The 21322-nt window shown below is 47.7% G+C and overlaps 1 protein-coding gene across 1 annotated transcript in view; it reads left to right on the forward strand.

Moving 5' to 3' along the window:
- The window catches only part of MDGA2 (MAM domain containing glycosylphosphatidylinositol anchor 2), a 511487-nt gene that overhangs the window by 178627 nt on the left and 311538 nt on the right, over positions 1–21322 (forward strand). Inside the window, exon 2 of the mRNA XM_063118281.1 lies at positions 16931–17070. Coding sequence (XP_062974351.1) covers positions 16931–17070 — 140 coding nt within the window. The remainder of the gene's footprint in view (positions 1–16930; positions 17071–21322) is intronic.

Genomic DNA, 21322 nt, shown 5'->3' on the forward strand with positions numbered 1-21322 from the left:
GCTGGGCGAGCATTAAAAACTTACAACCTGTGACATATGGCGCATGTTCACGTTTACGTCTAGAAAAAATGAGGCTGTAGCACTTCAAGGGGGTGTTTAATCATAGATAAAAGGCCATTTTGCTTCAGTTCTCCTCTGATGGATGTGAGATGGTCGGTTTATTGGTATTGATCTACATAATTATTGTTGTGTGGCATCTCACGTCCAATTTGTGTGACCACTGGGGGCGTGATGGCTGGGTGGAAAACCTCCTGCAAATCATGCACACATTGGAGCTGCCCGTAGCAAAAAAATGTTTGTCATGAAGAATTACATTTTCAGCCTGTGTTGGCAAAACCACCTCTTGCATGTGGGATGACTGGGCAGTCTGTAGCAGCCTGAGAGAGTTATGCTGGCATGCCGGAGCGCGACTGGGGCACCAGAACGCAAAACTCCAGCGCTAGAGAATCACATGGTCCTTTTTAAGAATGGGGAAGATATTTCTTTGCAGTTGATAGAATCATAGAGTCCTAGGCCATAGCTAGATGGGGCTTTATCCCTGGGTGATCCCCGGGATCCTCCCTGTGCATTCACATGATGCACAGGGGATCCCGGGATCAGGGAGGGATCATCCCTCCCTTGCCCTAGGATCTTGTCCTCCCCTTTGGCCCTGGTTTTTCCGTGGTTCCGGGCTGAGCCCGAGACCGTGGAACGTGTGGCCGGGCGCTGCAGATTGACCCGGCTCCATGTGATTCCTCGTGAGTAGCTGGGAGCTGCACTGCTCCCATCGGGGGTAGGGTGGGGGGAGCGGGGTAAGTAATTTAAATTTTAAAAATTACTTACTGTGGTGATACCCCCCTTTCTGTCCCTTAGGTATGTCTGGTTTTGTATGTCTAGTGAGTGCGGAATGTTTGACTGAGTAAGTGTGGCTGGACATTCCAGCTGGACATCAGGAAAAACCTCCTGAGTGTTAGAGCAGTACAACAATGTTGTACCGCTGTAATGAATTTGCTAGGCACTTCCAGAATAAAATCTTTTGCATCCGCCAGGACTTAGACTCCAGTGTTATAGCAGGTGAATCTAGTGAGGTGTCCAGAGTACAGTCTTGTCCTGTAATCTTGGATGAGTTTCAGTTGGTCCAGCTCGAGGATGTGGACAAGGTGCTTGGACAGGTCCGCGCAACCACCTCTGTACTGGATCCTTGCCCCTCTTGGCAAATAAAAGCTAGTAGGGATGGAACAGCCGGCTGGGCCAAGGAGGTGATTAATGCCTCTCTACGAGAGGGAGTGGTCCCAGAACGTCTGAAAGAGGCGGTAGTGAGACCACTCCTGAAGAAAACTTCCTTGGACCTGGAAAATCTTAGTAACTACAGGCCGGTAGCAAATGTTCCATTCCTGGGCAAGGTCCTTGAGCGGGTGGTGGCGGGCCAGCTCCAGACACTCTTGGATGAGACTGATGATCTGGATCCATTTCAGTCGGGTTTCAGGCCCGGCTTTGGCACGGAAACAGCCTTGGTCGCCCTGTATGATGACCTATGTCGGGAGAAGGACAGGGGGAGTGTGACTTTGTTGATTCTCCTTGATCTCTCAGCGGCTTTCGATACCATCGACCATGGTATCCTTCTGGAACGTCTGGCTGAGCTGGGAGTGGGGGGCACTGCATTGCAGTGGTTCCGCTCCTACTTAGCGGGACGGCTCCAGAAGGTGGTGCTTGGGGGACATTGCTCGGCCCTGTGGACTCTTCAGTATGGAGTTCCGCAGGGATCGGTCTTGTCCCCCATGCTGTTTAACATGTACATGAAACCGTTGGGTGCGGTCATCCGGAGTTTTGGAGTGCGCTGTCATCAGTACGCTGACGACACGCAGCTCTACTGCTCCTTTTCATCCTCATCAGGTGTGGCTGTGGATGTGCTGAACCGGTGCTTGGCTGCGACAATGGACTGGATGAGGGCTAATAAACTGAGGCTCAATCCAGACAAGACTGAGATGCTGCTGGTGGGTGGTTCCTCTGATCGGATGGGGGGTGTTCAACCGGTTCTGGATGGGGTTGCACTCCCCCTGAAGGAGCAGGTTCGTAGCTTGGGGGTTCTCCTAGAACCATCTTTGTCACTTGAGGCTCAGGTGGCCTCGGTGGCACGGAGTGCTTTCTACCAACTTCGGTTGGTGGCCCAGCTACGCCCCTATCTGGACAGGGATAACCTAGCTTCAGTTGTCCATACTCTGGTAACTTCCAAATTAGATTACTGCAATGCCCTCTACATGGGGCTGCCTTTGAAGACGGTCCGGAAGCTGCAGCTTGTGCAAAATGCGGCGGCCAGATTGATAGCTGGAACAGGGAGGTTTGAGCATGTAACACCGATTCTGGCCCGCTTGCATTGGCTGCCTATATGTTTCCGAGCCCAATTCAAGGTGCTGGTCTTAACCTATAAAGCCCTACATGGCTTGGGACCACAATACCTGATGGAACGCCTCTCCCGACATGAACCTACCCGTACACTGCGCTCAACATCTAAGGTCCTCCTCCGAGTGCCTACTCCAAGGGAAGCTCGGAGGATGGCAACAAGGGAGAGGGCCTTTTCAGTGGTGGCCCCCCGACTGTGGAATGATCTCCCCGATGAGGCTCGCCTGGCGCCAACATTGTTATCTTTTCGGCGCCAGGTCAAGACTTTTCTCTTCTCCCAGGAATTTTTAACAGCATTTTAACAGCATTTAACAACGTTAAGTTTGTTTTTAATGGACCCCACAATTGTTGTTTTTAAATGGATACTGTTGTTTTTATACTGTTTTTATGTGTGTGTGTGTGTGTTTTTAAATTGTATACTTTTAATGTTTACTATTTTTAAATGTTGTAAACCGCCCAGAGAGCTTCGGCTGTGGGGCGGTATATAAATGTAATAAAATAAAATAAAATAAAATAAACAATGGAATCAATGACCTAGGGAGGTGGTGGGCTCTCCCACCCTAGAGGCCTTCAAGAGGCAGCTGGACAACCATCTGTCAGGGATGCTTTAGGGTGGATTCCTGCATTGAGCAGGGGGTTGGACTCGATGGCCTTGTAGGCCCCTTCCAACTCTGCTATTCTATGATTCTATGATTCTATAATGATGCGGTGAGAAAGCGGGAGGGAGGAGTATAAATAGGTTGGCTGAGGGGATTGTGAGTTTAGTTTGGTTTTAGTTTTGAGGTTTGGTTTTAGTCTGGGAGTTTTAGTCTGGCTTGTGCTTCGTGAGAGTCTTTGGCGTGTGAGGAGTGAGATGAGATACGATTTTAAGGGACTTGGGATTGTTGTTTTAAATATAAAAATAAGCAGGTTTGATCTAAATTGAATACCAAAGATCTGTTAAATTTCAATAAACTTTACTTTGTGTACTGTTACCACAAACCACGTGTCAGCTCGGATTTATTACCTGCTATATCACATAGTGTAAAAACATCTAAAATACACCTGCCGTTCAGTACCTCAACAATAGAACCTATTTTCCAAAGCCCTTTACCTTGTTCCCTCACATATACTGTAGGGGAGAGGTTGTGTTGTTTTTACCCTTTCCTCAGGCTTTTCAAGAGGTGGCGCTTGGCTTGAGAAGGGTGTCCTAGGCAAGGCCTTCTGGGTGAGGTCGCTGTCGTCGCACTTACCTTTAGTGCACGAGTGTTAAAAATGGCGGGCTGACACCTCTCCTTCTGAGGTCATTGTACACGCATGTAAACAGAGGAGGGATCTCGTGATAAGCACATTGTGAGACTTTCCCTCCTCCATCATGGGCTAACAGGTAGGTCTAGCTAAGGCCATAGAATCATAGAGTTGAATGTTGCCTACAAGGCCATCGAGTCCAATCCCCTGCTCATTGCAGGAATCCACCCGAAAGCATCCCTGACAGATGGTTGTCCATTTTAATGTGAACGCCCCTGATTTCATACTTCCAAAACTCTATGTGAACCAAAACTCGGTTATCCTTCTAAATTTATACCTAAGGGGAAACAATGTTCAAAAATGGATTTTATTAGGGAAATAGCTTGGCGAAAATGTGTATCTTAAGCGAAATGGCATACAAAAATGCACATCTTAGGAGAAATGTGCTTGTGGATTTTCATGCCATTTTTTTTTAAAAAAACCCCGTAAATGTTCAAGATGAGCCAGACTGAAGACTAGAAAAATGAGAATCTGAGAGAAAAGGAGATGGACCCGTCTGCCTCTACCGAATCCTTTGATTTTGAACTAACGAAGTATGCAAAGCGTCTTCTACACTTGCAAGGAAAGTTTCAGTCTGTATCTACAGCTGCCGTGGGGCTATGGAGGGATTGTGTAGGAACAGGGTTGCCATCAATGGGGAGGAGTGAGGATTTTGTTTCAGTTTGGTGTTGACCAGAATGTACTAAAATTCACATATTTCTTCATATTCATTATGGAGCTGGGGGGGGGGAGAAGTGTGTGTGTGTGTGTGTGTGAGAGAGAGAGAGAGAGAGGGGGGAATCAAAAGAAAGAGGTCCGCCCATTCGGGCCCTTTGCTCTGCTCGTAAAAGTCTGGGTTTGAATCCCTGTGTATCATTCAGCCATATTAGTGCTGAATTTTGTGTTGCCACCTCTTATTCTGGGACAAGTTCCTCATCTTTGACAGCTATATGGCAGGGAGGTACAACGTGGTCCTTCTCCATGCTTGGACTAGCTGTATCTATTGATTTGGGCCAGTGCAGATGGTTGAGAATCCCAATTTGCTTCATTTTTTGGAAGAATTTCCCAAAATCTGTGAAGTTCTCCATCTTCAAGAGAGCTGACAGGGGTGGAGAGAGGCTCCCATTGGTGGTTGTGGCTGTCAGCATGACGGGTGCAGCAACCCCCCGCCCTGCTCCCGTGGAAGCCATTTCCCATTTGATATTTGGGGAGAAAGGGACTAAAGGGGGCCTCCCACCAGGAGGCCCATTAAGGAAGCAGAAGGTCCAGCCCAGCAGTGTGGCTCTGGGCAACCTTGTCATAACAGGCATGATATAACAGGCATGATAACAGGGGAGACAGGAGGGCACTCTTCAAAGACTTGAACGGTTGTCACACAGAGGAGGGCCAGGATCTCTTCTCGATCCTCCCAGAGTGCAGGACACGGAATAAAGGGCTCAAGTTACAGGAAGCCAGATTCCAGCTGGACATCAGGAAAAACTTCCTGACTGTTAGAGCAGTGCGACAATGGAACCAGTGACCTAGGGAGGTTGTGGGCTCTCCCACCCTAGAGGCCTTCAAGAGGCAGCTGGACAACCCTCTGTCAGGGATGCTTTAGGGTGGATTCCTGCATTGAACAGGGGGTTGGACTCGATGGCCTTGTAGGCCCCTTCCAACTCTGCTGTTCTATGATTCTATGATAACAGGCATGCTTTGAGCATCCGTCGTGGCGTGGAAACGCTTCAGGACAAGAACAGCTGAGCCAAAGTGCTGGGATCTGGCATTCAGCGCTGGTGACCTTCTTTCCCTGTGGATTGGTGCAGCCGGGGCCGTGCTGTGCTATTCATCGTTATAACAACCCGCTTTCTCTCCCCACAGTGAAATAAGGCATCGAGGCGTTGCTGCTGCTCCCTCCTCTGCCGCCACGGCGCCCGTGTTCAGGATTTGTTCTCGTCCCATAAAATATGACCGGTCACCTGCCCACATCTCTTAGTTCAGTGGCGTTTCTAGTGCTCCCCAGGCAGGCGGCCGAAGATGCATTGGCCTGCTCTCTGCTCAGTGGTTGCATCACGTCAAGCGATTGCTTGCGGCGTGTTTTATTTTGCTCAGCCAATGGAAGCTGCTTAGCGGAAAGCGCTGGGCGGCGAGGAGAGAAGGCAGTGGGGGTGTGCGGAGAGAGGCTCCTGCAGGCTGCCTGTTCCTGAAGGAGGGAGAGCCTCATGCTGCCGGGCTGGTGTGTTGCGGTATTGGAGAATAACCACCATGGGATACCCACACCCCTGTGCAATGACCACCACGCCCAGCATGCACAGCACACTGGGGAGTTGGCAGCAACTGGTGTAGAGGTGCAGCTTCCTCCTTGCTCACTTCAGACCAAGGGCTGTTCTGTGGAATGTTCTGGATGGCGAGTGATCTCACAAAGGTATTTTTATTGCGAGTCGTATGCCTTAGCTAGACGGGGGGAAATCCCCGGGATTGTCCCTGTGCGTCCACATGACCCACAGGGGATCCCTGGATCGGGGGGGGGGGGCGATGATCCCTCCCTTGCCCCAGGATCTTGCCCTTTCCTTTGAGCCTGCTTTATCTGCGATCTCGGGATGATCCCAAGACCACAGAACATGTGGGTGGGCATCATGGGTTTCCTGGTTCCTCACAGTTCCTCGTGAGGAGCTGGGCATGGGGCACGGAGCTCCTCAGGAGCTCTGCACCCATTGGGGGTGGGGTGGGGGAGGGGGGAAATTAAGTTTATTTTTTAAAAAGAAACTACCTTTCTGCGCACGAGCGTTTGTGAGCTCTTCCTCTTTAAGAAAAATGGCGGCCGCAACATCCTTGCCCTCTGACGTCATCGCATGCCACGGGTAAACAGAGGGGGAGATGTCACTATAAAACTATCGCAAGATCTTCGCCCCTCCATCTCGCTAGACTGCTAGGTCTAGCTGAGGCCAGACTTTTGGCTCATCTAACCCATTTGCCAATAATCTGCCAACAGATAACCCCTTGGGTGCTCTAGGAAACCAGTTCTTTTTTGGCTCAACAGAGTACAACTCGCTTTGCATCTGCAAGCCAAGCTGCAGGCTGTTCCCCTAGCTCCTGGACCTCTTTTGCACATTATTGGAAGGTTTTCCAGTTTGTGTGAATTTGAGCAGTTGTAATTTGAGTTATTTGTACAAATTTGTGCAAATTCAGATGTAGTTTGCACAAATTGCAGAACCTTTCCAAAACGTGCAAAATCCACGAACTGGCCCAATTTACTGCAGGTGGAGTCGGGCGCTGCAGCGAGAACCAAAACGAAGTTCAGGAACCACTCCCACCCCCCACAAATAGATTTCCACAACATCCCTTCTGATGGCAGGACAGAGGAAGGGAGGTGGACAGAGTAGACCATAAATATTGAAGTAGGGCCTTGAAGGAGCATTGGTGAGTAGTGAGGCCGAGATGGAAAAAGGGGTTGTTCGTAGTATGTGTGTGCCTGGAGGTCGGAGGGTGGAATCACACAGGCTCCAGGGACAGAAGATTTTGTGTGCTGGCTGTTTGCAAGAGGGGAGTGTGCAAGGAGGTAGCTTTGGAGTCGAGAGGTTTGTGGATGAGGAATTGTGGGCAATGAAGCCAAAGAGAGAACGCGGAGGACGACGACTGGGTGTCTGTATTCCGCACATCAGTTTAAGACTTAACAGCCAGCTCTTGGGTTGTTTCTCATTTCTCCTGCCTTCCTTTCCTTCGCTTTATTTGCCCGTGAGAATACAGTCCTAATGGCTTCGTTCATGCCATTTTTACTGGGTAATATAAGCTGAAATCATTCCCAAAGCCACCCACTAACATAAATGCCACGTCGTGGGTTACTGTAGTGGTTCGCCTGGCATTTAATCGTGGACAACGTCTCTCAGGAGGAGCTACCAGGATGATTATCTGCAGGGGTGCGAAGGAAGTGACATTTAATGTAATGTTGTTATGTGAGATTTCCTGAACCATAAAAAGGGAAGTCAAAGCAGCAACAACAACAATAACTACAACAGGATGTGATCTCCTTGATTGTGGAGCACGCCTTTGATCTTTGCTGACTTCTGACTCAAGCGTTTGTCTCAACCAATTGTTCGCTATACTTTTAAATTGTAGGAAGGAACATTTAGGCTAAATGTCAGGAAGGATTTATCTCCACCAAAGTAGCCAGGCGATATGGGTGAGGGAGAGTGAATCAGAGGATGGGGAAAGCCTGTGCGTCTCTATGACGTCTTCAGCATTGTGGGGCATATGAATGGATCCGTGGCGCCGTGGCGCTTGGCTGCATTGAACAGAGATGGACGCGGCTCCCAGGAGGAGAAATTCCATTTTGAAGCCACATTTTTCAGTCTTGAGCAGGACAAATAGACTATGAGTGTTCTGATTTCAAGTGGATTCCTTCAGTAGAATCAACTCCTCACTTGAACTGGAGGTAGAGGGTGTCCTTGGGACTGCATGGTTCATGTGGTCATAGTGCATGATGGGCTTTGTAGTCTTAAAAGTCTTTCTCAAGCAGACCTATCAGAATAAAACTAGCCTAGATAATTTTGTATAAATTTTGCAGGAATCCAAATATTTATTTATTTATGTATTTATTACATTTTTATACGGCCCAATTGCCGAAGCTCTCTGGGCGGTTCACAAAAATTAAAACCATAATAAAACAACCAACAGGTTAAAAGGACAATTACAAAATACAGTATAAAAAGCACAATCAGGATAAAACCGCACAGCAAAATTGATATAAGATTAAAATACAGAGTTAGAATAATAAAATTTAAATTGAAGTTAAAATTAAGTGTTAAAATACTGAGAGAATAAAAAGGTGTGCTTTTTATTGGGCAAGCACCGTTTCGTTTAAAAGGTGTGCTTTTTTACAGGGTTGTGCTTTGCCCGCCACATTTGCCACGGTGCTTGATGCCTCTATGCCAGAGCTTTCTAAACTGTGTGTCGCGACACGTTAGTGTGCCGGCTGCAGTGTGTAGGTGTGTCACGCGAACGTACCGAGAAACCTGAGTCTCTGTGAAATAAGCAATACCAACTTGCATGCATTTTTACGCAGCAAAGGTGCCGATTAGTATGGTGCACTAGTACATTCCCGTTCCATCGTATCCGTGTATGCACACCACGGCCGAGGGATCATACAGGTACTGCGCATGTGCAGTACGCATAATCGGGTCAAAACGGCTGATTCTGCGTCACTTCCGGTGACGCGGCCGCACCTGAAGTGACGCATTCGAGAAATTCCATGGGTCCAGGTTTTTGATAGAACACCGTCTCAACCGCTGCTCGATCACAGCTCGACAAAATTGGTTCAATTAAAGTCTTGGAAATGTATGTTACTATCTTACAAATCATATAGTTTTAAAATATAAATGAAAGGTTTTCACGAGATACATTGTGTCCCCATACATTTCGTTATCACAATTTATGTATGTGTTATAAGGGGTTAGTTCAACCTCCGGTTTGCTAGTAAAACTGAATTACTGTGTCGCGAAATGATGCAGGTCTAAAAAGTGTGTCACCAACATGAAAAGTTTGGAAAGCTCTGCTCTGTGCCTTGCACACTACATGCCAAGTGCAGCAGGGAACTCATTTCCAAGATGTGGTGCAAATATTATGGGAATTAATCTATTGGAGACATGCATTATAATTATTCAAAGAAGAGCTACTTGGAAGTCAATTTGTTGAAAGCCCTGACAGGTGGCAGAAAGGGGCCCAGGACTTTTTTTTGATCGGCATTCAGAAGTGATGAAACAGCAATATGCAACTCAAATTGCACTCTTTTGTTCAGGTGACAAGCCTAATACAAAATAAAGCAAAGGTAGAAGCCTTCTTTTAAAAGCTATTTTATTAATTTAAAAGTTTGATGTCTACCTCATAGAATCATAGAATCATAGAATAGCAGAGTTGGAAGGGGCCTACAAGGCCATCGATTCCACCCCTTGCTCAATGCAGGAATCCACCCTAAAGCATCCCTGACAGATGGTTGTCCAGCTGCCTCTTGAAGGCCTCGAGTGTGGGAGAGCCCACAACCTCACCAGGCAACTGATTCCATTGTCGTACTGCTCTAACACTCAGGAGGTTTTTCCCAATGTCCAGCCGGAATCTGGCTTCCTGTAACTTGAGCCCGTTATTCCGTGTCCTGCACTCTGGGAGGATCGAGAAGAGATCCTGGCCCTCCTCTGTGCGACAGCCTTTCAAGTATTTCATAGAATCATAGAATAGTAGAGTTGGAAGGCGCCTTTAAAAGCATCGAGTCCAACCCCCTGCTCAATGCAGGAATCCACCGTAAAGCATCCCTGACAGTTGGTTATCCAGCTGCCTCTTGAAGGCCTCTAGTGTGGGAGAGCCCACAACCTCCCTAGGTTGTGGGCTCATGCCTTATGCCTTCTTAGCCAGGCATCATGTCTTATGCCTTCTTAGCCAGCTGTTGGGAGTAGTGTTATGTTGACGGCTGCCTGGCCCCTGTGTGAACAGAGTTCTGGACGAGATGGACCTTCGGCCTGATCCAGCCCCAGGGCTCTTCTGATGTTCTGATGTTCTGCTCTGGTAGCTGCTCTTCAGCGTCAGGGGTCTTTCTACAGATGCATGAGATGAGCCTCCGCCTGCTTGCTCTGGAAGAGGACTGAGGCTTATTTATTCTTTTAAAATATGTCTGGACTGCCTTTCAGAGCAGAAGCCCTCCCAAGGCAGCATCCAGCAATAGAGCACATAAAACTGGTATAATATTAAGAACAATATAAACGCAATACAAACCGTAAGAAGTAAAAGCAGCAATGAAACCACCAACAAAAGCAATCCTTTCAGGAGAAGGCCAGAGTAAAATAATACATTTTCAAGGCCTTCATACTGTAAAGCCTGCAATGTTGGAGCATGAGGGGGCGCCATGGCAACGTTTTCCAGAGGTACGGGGCCACCACAGAGAAGGCCCACTCGTGTGACGTCACCCACCTGACTGTTCTCATTGGTGGGCAAATGCCAAGGGCCTCGCTGGCTGATCTTAATGTGCAGGCGGGCTGATTCCTAGCAAATGCCCCCAAATGCCCCAAGGGTTGGCAAGGGTTCAACCAGGGATGCATGAGAACTTAGTTTACCCAGAACCGAATGTGGACATGAACGCATGCTGTGGTCAACGTTCGCACATTTCCGAGTTTGTGGTGCAATTTTGGGAACAAGCAAAATGTGTTCATAATATACACAATTGGTGCATACATTTGGAAAAATGAGCACAAAACTGCGTGAATAATTTTAGTATGAAATGGGAAAGAAGAAGAGAACAACCTCGCAATTCGGTCTGGACACAACGCATCAGAATGAGCTTTGAGGCGGAATTAGGAGCAGCTCAACAAACTTGCATTTTTCAGATCTGCACACCCAGGGTTCCTAGGGAGTTTCCACGAAGTGTCCCCACTTCTCCCTTGCAAGCTGTGCTGTGGCTGGGGCAAGTCTCTCTCTCTCTCTCTCTCTCTCTCTCTCTCTCTCTCTCTCTCTCTCTCTCTCTCTCTCTCTCTCTCTCTCCTCTGTGTGTGTGTGTGTGTGTGTGTGTGTAGGAACAGATTTGAGTGATCTCTGTCTCTGGTGGAGCACAGTTCCTCCCTTGGCCTGAGAAACGTGCAGAGGGCCATTGTCCTGCTGAAGATGGTGGGCTGCCCAGTTGCAGTCAAGTCCCTTGTGGAAAAGATACTCTGCCTCTACACTAGAGGCCTTCAAGAGGGAGCTGGACAGCCATCTGTCAGGGATGCTTTAGGGTGGATTCCTGCACTGAGCAGGGGGTTGGACTCGATGGCCTTGTAGGCCCCTTCCAACTCTGCTATTCTATGGTTCTGTGGTTCTATGGAAGTGCCTGAAGCCATCACTGCAGCCTCTACCTACCCCATGTCCCCAGAGACATTTCGGGGCTGGGGCAGGGGCAATTTCCCATAGCCTTCTGGCTGGTCATTGCAGGAAGAGAATGCTGGACTTCGGTCCATGGATGGGTGAGAAGTTTGTCCAGTTCCAGTTTTAATGTATATTTACCTGATTTTGCACTTTTGAACCAGTATGCGAACCAAAACTCAGTTATCTTTTGAAATTTGCAGTTTTACCAATTTTGTGAGGGCAGTACTCCAGTTAAAAGATGCACACAAAAGTGTATTATATCAGGAAATTTGCTTGAGGAACGTGTGTGTCAGGCAAAATGTGTGCAAAAATGTAATGCATTAGGAGAAATGCATACAAACATGATAACGAATTTTCATGCAAGCTTTTTTTTAAAAAAGACGATAACATTTGGGATGAACCAAAGTTAAGATTGAGGAAACTCTCAAAGTTTGAGATGAAATGATCAAAGACTGTAAAAATGAAAACAAAACAAAACTGAGAAAAGTCAAAATGTGAGTGCCAGTGTGGTATAGTGGCTAAAGGTGTCGGACTGGGAGTCAGGAGATCCGGGTTCCAGTCCCGACTCGGCCATGGAAACCCTTTGGGTGACTTCGGGCCACTCACAGACTCTCGGCCCAACCTACCTCACAGGGTTGTTGTTGTGAGGATAAAAATGGAATGGAGGAGGATTATGTACACCACCTTGGGTTCCATGGAGGAAAAAGACGGGATATAAATGCAATAATAATAAATAAATAATAAAATAAAATGTAAAGAGCCATACAACCCTACTTTGCTCTGATCCAGTATGGCTCTTCTTACATTCTTATGGATGGTGGTAGCAGCTTATAGAATCATAGAATCATAGAACGGTAGAGTTGGAAGGGGCCTACAAGGCCATTGAGTCCAACCCCCTGCTCACAGGATCAGAGTGAGTCTGAGGTTGAGGACACAGCTGTATGGCAAGAATTTGATCTGTGCCTCTGACTGGATGCTTGGGACACCCATAGATCATAGATGGGGGATACTTGGCTCAGCAATACTACAAACGAGAAGGATCTTGGAATTCTTGTAGATCACAAGCTGAATAGGAGCCAACAGTGCGATATGGCTGCAAGAAAGGCCAATGCTATTTTGGGCTGCGTTAATAGAAGTATAGCTTCCAAATCACGTGAGGTACTGGTTCCTCTCTATTCGGCCCTGGTTAGGCCTCATCTTGAGTATTGTGTCCAGTTCTGGGCTCCACAATTCAAGAAGGACGCAGATAAGCTGGAGCGTGTTCAGAGGAGGGCAACCAGGATGATCAGGGGTCTGGAAACAAAGCCCTATGAAGAGAGACTGAAAGAACTGGGCCTGTTTAGCCTGGAGAAGAGAAGATTGAGGGGAGACATGAGAGCACTCTTCAAATACTTGAAAGGTTTCCACACAGAGGAGGGCCAGGATCTCTTCTCGATCCTCCCAGAGTGCAGGACACGGAATAACGGGCTCAAGTTAAAGGAAGCCAGATTCCGGCTGGACATCAAGAAAAACTTCCTGACTGTTAGAGCAGTACGACAATGGAACCAGTTACCTAGGGAGGTTGTGGGCTCTCCCACACTAGAGGCCTTCAAGAGGCAGCTGGACAACCATCTGTCAGGGATGCTTTAGGGTGGATTCCTGCATTGAGCAGGGGGTTGGACTCGATGGCCTTGTAGGCCCCTTCCAACTCTGCTATTCTGTGATTCTATGATTTCCCAGCCCTCCTAAGCTATGCCTTTAAAAATGGCACACAGACTAGTCATGTATAATGGCGAACCAGGAGCTGAAACCCTGCCATGGTTTTACAGCTTGCCAGTTCTGATAATTAAAGAAGAAGAAGAAGAAGAAGAAGAAGAAGAAGACGAAGAAGAAGAAGAAGAAGAAGAAGAAGAAGAAGAAGAAGAAGAAGAAGAAGAAGAAGAAGAAGAAAGATAGGTGGAAGGTATTTAGGCCCTGAAAGTACTTCCTTTCTGTAGCATGTGTGATACTCATATCGGTCAAACCGTGGCTGAAAATCGAATATAAATCCTACGGAGTATCTGTTAACGTTGCTTTGTCAAAGTTTCCCCCCTCCCCCCCGAAAGATTGTAAGTTGAACTATCTAGTGAAGTTAAGACATATGGAGGCCTCTTATTTTATTTAGTGCTGATTGGATCTGTAGTCTAAGCATCCACAAGAGGTAATCAGGCAGCCTGTCCCATGGACAGCAATGGGTTTTTCAATATTAGTTGCGTAGAGAGAAAATGGGATTGGTCCCGTTGTGGCAACTGCTTAATTTTATTGTCCTCATTAAAGTGCTTTGCTTGCGTAACGAGCACGATAATACATTTCAGGCAGTATGTGCAATAAAAAAGGAACAATAATGAAAAGTTGAGTTTTGTAAATTAAGACCAAAATATCTTGAGTTAAAATTAAAAAGTAAAAGTTTCCTTCAGGGGGTTCTTGGAGATTAATAAAAACTACGATGGATGTGCTCTCATCCGCTCATTCCTTGCAGGCGAGGGAACAACTGTTGCACACATGGAGTTTCCCCCACCTGCAAGGGCTTCCCCATTCAGTTCAATGGAGGAGACAAGCCTATAGATGTGTGTGGAAGTGCTCTCCCTTATAGCAGGGGATGGGGACTTTCACTTCTTCGGGGGAGACTTTACGGAGTTTCCATTGGACGGGTGACACTGAACATGCCCTCAATGGCTGGTCGGCCTGGGATTCTTTGATCAGCTTAAGCTAAGGTTGATAGTTTGGATATTTATGCTGATGGTCTTGGATTCAAATCCTGATGGCTGTGTGCTATCTCCAGTATTCGAGGCAGTAAGCCTGTGTGCACCAGTTGCTGGGGAACATGGGCGGGAGGGTGTTGTTGCACCATGTCCTGCCTTGTGGGTCCCTGGCCGACGGCTGGTTGGCCCCTGTGTGAACAGAGTGCTGGACTAGATGGACCCTTGGTCTGATCCAGCATCAGGGCTCTTCTTAGGTTCTTATGTTCTTATGTTGATTCTTGGCCATTCTGTCAGTGTTCCCTTCAAGGGGGATGATGATGATGATGATGATGATGATGATGATGTGATGATGATGATGATGAACAGTGTGGAGTGCGTCTGGCTTATGCTCTGGGTTCCAGCCAGCCACTTCCTTTCCCAGGACACTCCTATCCACCCATTTTGCACAACGCCCCTCCCCCAGCAGGCAGGTAGCTTTCCGTGACCACAGAGCAGCAAAGGCCAGAGACCGTAATTCAGTGTTTTGTTTCCTTTTTGCGGCAGCTAAGAAGGAGGATGCCATCTTGGGCTGCATTCACGGAAGCGCAGAGTCCAGCTCACGGGAAGCAATTGTCCCACTCTAGTCTGCATTGGTCAGGCTGCATTTGGAGTTGTGCATCCAGTTCTGGGTACCTCATTTTAAGAAGGACATTGACAAGCTGCAGCCTGCCCAGAGAAGAGCAACCAGGATGTTGAGGGCCCTGGAAACCAAGTCCTCCCAGGAACGGTTGAAAGAGAGGCAGGGCATATTTCGCCTGGGAAAAGGGAAGATTAAGGGGAGACATGAGAGTGTTGTTCAAATATTTGGTAGTCCGCCATGCAGGAGATGGAGCAGAAATGTTCTCTGTTGCTCCAGAGGGCAGGACTAGAACCAACATGTGGACGTTACAGGGGAGCCCATTTCAGCTAAACAGTAGGAGAAACACCCCAAGAGTGAGGACTGTTCAGTTATGGGATGCTCGTCTCAGGAGAAGGTGGGTTCTCTGTTGCGGGAGATATTTAAGCAGAAGCTGGACGGCCATCTCTCAGGGATGCTGTCGCTGCATCTGTGGCATTACACCCCACAAGTCAGTTTCCTAATGTATGTCTAAGTTTTGTAAGTCTATTGTGTTTAGAATGTTGACCTGAGTGGGGGGAGACTGAATATCTTAGGAGGCGGGAGGAGGATATATAAGGGAATGACTGGGGTGATGGTGGGGTGGGGGGTGTTTTTAAAGAACTTTGGTTCGAGGTGAGAATTAGAGGATCAGGGTAAAAAGGGCTGTCTTTTGAGTGTAGGGTGCAGATAGTCAGTTGGTGTAAATTAAACAATCCTGATAATAAAGAAAGTTCAAGAGTGAAGGTGTCAGAGAAAGGAAAGCGTGTATGAGAAGAGAGAAAGGATTGGATGAGAGGCTTTAACAAGGGTCCGAAAAGTTTTATTATGAAACAAAGTTTGTGAACATTGAAATAAATTTGTATTCAGTTTCTTTTACTACCACAAAAATCCCACGTGTCTCTTTGGCATTTATCATCTGCAGTTATATACATATAACACCCGTTCTGATATTAATTCATCATCAGCAGATATAATTCGCAGCACGTTATTCTGTTCCTGAAACCATTCCTGTTTAACCCCTTCCTCCACATAGTTTGTAGAAAGGTGGTGTTTGTCCCTCACCTCAGGCTCATAAAGTGGCGGCGCTTAGCTTGAGCAGGGAGTGTCTGTGGACATGCAGTGTCCCTGCAGTGGAGATGCTGCATGGACTCAGTGAGTGGACAAGATGGTCTCCTTGATCCCTTGTTATCCAAGAGTGGGGAGAATGTATGGCTTGGACTGCCAGAGGCCTTGGTCTTGCCCATTGGCTAAGAGGTGGAGAAACACAGCGTGAGATGCCTGACCAGCGGAGTCTGCCGGTGAGCCGCCCAGACGAGGCTCACCAGCATCCACTGGAAATAGGCAAGCGGGATGGATGAGCCGGCATTCTTGAAGACCTCTGACCCGAAAGTGATACCCGTCACAGAATTCTGCGAATCTCCAGTGTCCGTGACGAAATATTGTTGGGTTTTTAGCCCGTGTGATTCCACAGAACGTTGATGGGGAACATGTGGCCCTTCAGATGTTGTTGTTTTTTACTGCTCATTCTCCCTAGCTCATTCTCCCTAGCATTGCCAATGGTGAGGGAAGATGGGAGTGGCAGGCTAAAGACATCTGGCGGTCCATACATGCCCCCATCCCTACCACGGAGAAAGCTGATCATGTATTGGCAGGATTTGGGGGGGGGAATCTATTTATTTATTTTTATTAATAATAAAAATCCTTAAATAAATAAATAATATTTATTTATTTATTTATTTTATTTATTACATTTATATACCTCCCCACAGCCGAAGCTCTCTGGGCAGTTTACAACAGTTATTTTTGCTTGCTGATCCCTGTCTTGATGTATGGATTGTGGTTGTGCCGGCTGCTCCCCAGATGCCCTAGTAGCAGAGTGGTTTCCCTTGGGGCGTCCATCTGTATCGCACAACCAAAAGAACCCATGTCAATGAAGAGAGACAACTATCACTGCTGCGTGTTGGGGTGTTGGGGTGTGTGTGTGTGTGTGTGTGTGTGTGTGAATGCGCGTACTCACGCTCCCTTGCTTGCATCCTTTGCTGATGAGTTTTCCTTCTGGTTGGTTTTACAGCCCCACCCACAGTGAGGATCATCCATTCTGGCCTGGCCTGCAACATTGAGGAGGAGAGATACTCAGAGCGAGTGTACACCATCCGCGAAGGGGAGACGCTGGAGCTGACGTGCTTGGTTACAGGCCACCCTCGGCCACAGGTGAGCCTCCTGCTGTGATGCATGTGGTCCACGCCCGGACCTTCTTCCCCCAATGACCTCCTCATCCCTCTCCTTGCTGCCAACATTAGAACTTGGGCGTTGTTCTATGGCAGGCAACCGCTGCCTGAGGTTATGATGAGCATGGGTGTTCTTCTGGAGTCTCTCTCGAACTGTGCATCAGCCACCCTGATGCCCTCTAGATGTTTTGAACTACAATTCCCATCAGCCCCAGATATCATGGCCAATGGTCAGGGTTGTTGGGAGTTGTAGTCTAAAACATCTAAAGAGCCCCAGGGTAGGGAAAGCTGATGCACGGTTTGAGAGAGACTCCAGAAGAACACCCAAGAGCCCATCATGGCCTCCGGCAGCGGTTGCCTTCACATGTGACGCTGCCCATGTGCACCCGATTAATAATTTCAGCGTATCGATGATCATGTACATTAACACAGCTGTAAAGAGAAGTTGAGGGATGTAGTGGTCTTGAGTGGATTCAAACTTTTGGGGAGACGGGAACATGGCACAGTCTACCTTGAAGTGTGCAATTTAGGATGAAGTAGAGGGGTCTGGACTGCCGGCTTGGTTACGTGAAGCGCACCTCACGAGAGGAATGCTGCCCTGTCAGGAAGAAGGTTTTCAACCTAGTTATCTCCTGAAGAACATAAACATGACCAAACGCTTCTCTAGCCAAGTGCCCAGATTCCTACAGCGACTGGTCCGAACGTTTGAGCGTTCGAAGCACATCGGAACATAAAAAGAGCCCTGATGCTGGATCAGGCCAAAGTCCATCCAGTCCAGCATTCTGTTCACACAGGGGCCAACCAGCTGTCGACCAGGGACCCACGAGCAGGACTCGGGTGCATCAGCAGGGTCCCCCCCCCACCCCAATGTTCCGCAGCATTGGTGAACATAGGTTCACTGCCTCTGACGCTGGGGGTAGCACATCGCTATCAGGACTCGGAGACAGCGTGATCGTCCATGGATTTGTCCAGTCCCCGGTGATTTGCTCTTAAGCGTCTGGGCTTGAATCCCTGCGTATTCAGCCGCATTTGTGTGTCCTCAGCCTTAACAGGTACCTGGCAGGCAGGTCCACCACACCCCTCTCCATGCTTGGAAGAGCGGTTGAATTTGGCTGGTGCAGGTGGATGGGAATTTTGTTTTAGTTCACTTTTTTGGTTTCCGTTCGCTTTTCATATACCAGAATTCATGAAGTTCTCCACATTTGGGAGAGAAAGCGCTTGAGTTTTCTTTTTTCTTCTTCTCCCCCCCCCCCTTTTTAAGAAATGCATGAAAAAGTGAAATAAACAGATTTGCCCGTATCTAACTGGGACATAATAACATAAACGACATTAAAAGGCCACTGATGGATCAGACCAACAACTTCTCTCGTCCAGTATCCGATTTCCCACATTGGCCAAAGAAGAGGCCTCTGAGAAGCCACAACCCAACATGAGTGCACCACACCTACCCACCTGTGTCCCCAGCAACAGGTATTCAGAGGCATGCTGACTCCAGTCCTGGAGGTGACTTCATAACTAGTAGCCTTAGATAGCCTCAGCTGCCATGAATTGGTCTAATCCACTTTTAAAGCTCTCCAGGTTGGTGACCATCACCATCACCACCCACCCACCCACCCACACGGGGCATGTCTACACCACAAGGGTGTATTTATTATTTATTTATTTATTTATTACATTTCTATACCGCCCAATAGCCGGAGCTCTCTGGGCGTTCACAAAAATTAAAAACATTCAAAGTATAAAACAACAGTATAAAACCATAATATAAAATACAATGTAAACGCTCAACCAGATAAAAACAGCAGCAATGCAAAATTACAAATTTAAAACACCAAGTTAACATTTATTTAAAGACTGTTAAAATGCTGGGAGAATAAAAAGGTCTTCACCTGGCGTCTGAAAGCATATAATGTAGGTGCCAAGCGAACCTCCTTAGGGAGCTCATTCCATAGCCGGGGTGCCACAGCAGAGAAGGCCCTGCTCCTGGTAGCCCCCTGCCTCACTTCCTTTGACAGGGGCTTGCGGAGAAGCACCCCTGAGGATGACCTTAGGGTCTGGACAGGTACATATGGGAGGAGGCATTCCTTCAGATAGCCTGGCCCCAAGCCGTTTAGGGCTTTAAATGTCAATATCAGCACTTTGAATCGGGCCCGGACCTGGACTGGCAGCCAATGAAGCTGGGAAAGGACTGACATGATGTGGTCTCACCGGCCAGTCCCTGTTAGTAACTGTGCTGCCCTGTTTTGTACCAGTTGAAGCTTCCGGACCGTTTTCAAAGGCCGCCCCACGTATAACGCATTGCAGTAATCCAAACGAGAGGTTATCAGAGCATGGATAACTGTAGCTAGGCAATCTCTGTCCAGATAAGGGCGCAGTTGGTATATCACCCTAAGCTGATAAAAGGTGCTCTTTGCCACTGAGTTCAGCTGTGCCTCAAGTGACAGTTCTGGATCGAAGAGCACCCCCAAACTACGGACCCGATCCTTTAGGGAGAGTGCAGCCCCATCCAGTAGGGGAAGGATCGTGGACTTATAGGCTTCCACGATCCTCTCTGGGTGTCCAGACGGCCGCATGACATCCCAGGAGAACGGTGTGGCCACCACACCATCCCCAATGGGCACAGAGCACCTGAAGAGCTCAGTGGGTTACCCGCATTTACTCGTGAGGAGCCGGGATGAAACCGGGCTGGCCGCCCACAGACCTCAGGAAAAATCAGGCTAAAAGCCATCCCGGTTATCCCGGGGAAATGGAGGGATCGTCCTTCCCTGCCCCCAGGATCCCCTGTGCATCATGTGCACGCACAGGGATGATCCTGGGACGATCCCCGGGATAAGGCGTGGTGTAGACATGCCCATGGATTGTGAAGTGGTGGAGTCGCAGGAGGACCTGGAATGTTGGAATCAGCTTCAAATCATTTCGGAGCTGGTTGTTGCCAGCTGGACCTAAAACCAATGACAGCAGCAGGCTCACATTTGATCCCTTTCTGATTGGGCAAGAGGGAATGGGATTTTTTTTGTTTTATACGCTCACACATAAATGAAATTGGACGTCTTGCACAATGTGGCGTGGTACTGAGGATGCGTACACAACATAATGTTTATTTTTATTTATTTTTGGGTTTGGCACAAATGTATTCAAGCTGGGGAAATAGATTCCAGAATTGTAGAGGCCTCCTGAATTGGAGTTTATTCGCACATTTGGTAGCAATTTCTCAGGGCTGGAGTCATCTTTACCTGGCTGACTGGATGAAGAAAAGCCTTGGTTGAATTTGCCTGTTTGGCATCTTCTGTGTTGATCGTTGGGGATGTGCACCTGAGTCTTCATCTCATCAATAGCCATGAGAAGCAGCTATACTTCGGAAGTGTCAAGCATTATCCAAAGGCACATACGATACATGGCTGTTGTTCATAAAAGCAAGTATATCTGACTATCCTGGACCGTTGGGCCAGGAATAACGGAAAACCCTGGCAGGATCTACACTACTGCTTTATAACAGTTTATAACAGCAGTGACAACTGTTCTGGCCAAGGACCTGCTCCATATACCGTTTTCAAACTGTTTTCAAAGTGTTATATCCTGTTTGGTGTAGATCTGCCCCCTATGGAAGTAAAAGGGCAGGTTTTTCATATCTCCAATATGATGCGAGTCAGATCACGGGCACATCTAATGGCTCCTTCAGACAGATTCAATTTCGGAGAAGTTCTTGTGTGGGTGGGTGGGTGGGTGGGTGCATTGCAGTGGTGGGTAGCGATGTGCGCCCCAGCAAATCCTGAGCTCACCAAATTTCTCTGAATCCTGTCTCGTTCACTCCGACTTGTAAACTTTGCCTTTTTCTTTTCGCGTGAAAATCTGTCAATATTTTTTGGTCTGCGTTTTTCCAAACGTACGTATCCATTGTGTCCGTCTTTGAAATGTACGCACTCTTCTCCCATTGATGAATGTGTATTTGTGTGCGCTTTTTACATGGGCATTTTTCATATGTTGAAAGCATTTTTCTTATTATTATTTTTGCCTGCAAATCGCATTGCAATCTCTTTATCGCATGGGCTTCGACTGCAGGTCGCTTCTGAGTCCATGTTCAGTCTGGCAGGCGTGAACTGGGTAAATCTTGATAATAATACAGAATTGAATTTCTCATACGTCCCCATGGTGGGCAGTGCCGAAGGGAACAGTGGTGTGGGACCTGGAATACCAAAACTACCTGCACACTTTATCTCAAAGCTCTTTCTGCCAGG

The sequence above is a fragment of the Elgaria multicarinata genome, chromosome 2 (assembly GCF_023053635.1).
Source record: "Elgaria multicarinata webbii isolate HBS135686 ecotype San Diego chromosome 2, rElgMul1.1.pri, whole genome shotgun sequence".
Lineage (NCBI taxonomy): Eukaryota > Metazoa > Chordata > Lepidosauria > Squamata > Anguidae > Elgaria > Elgaria multicarinata.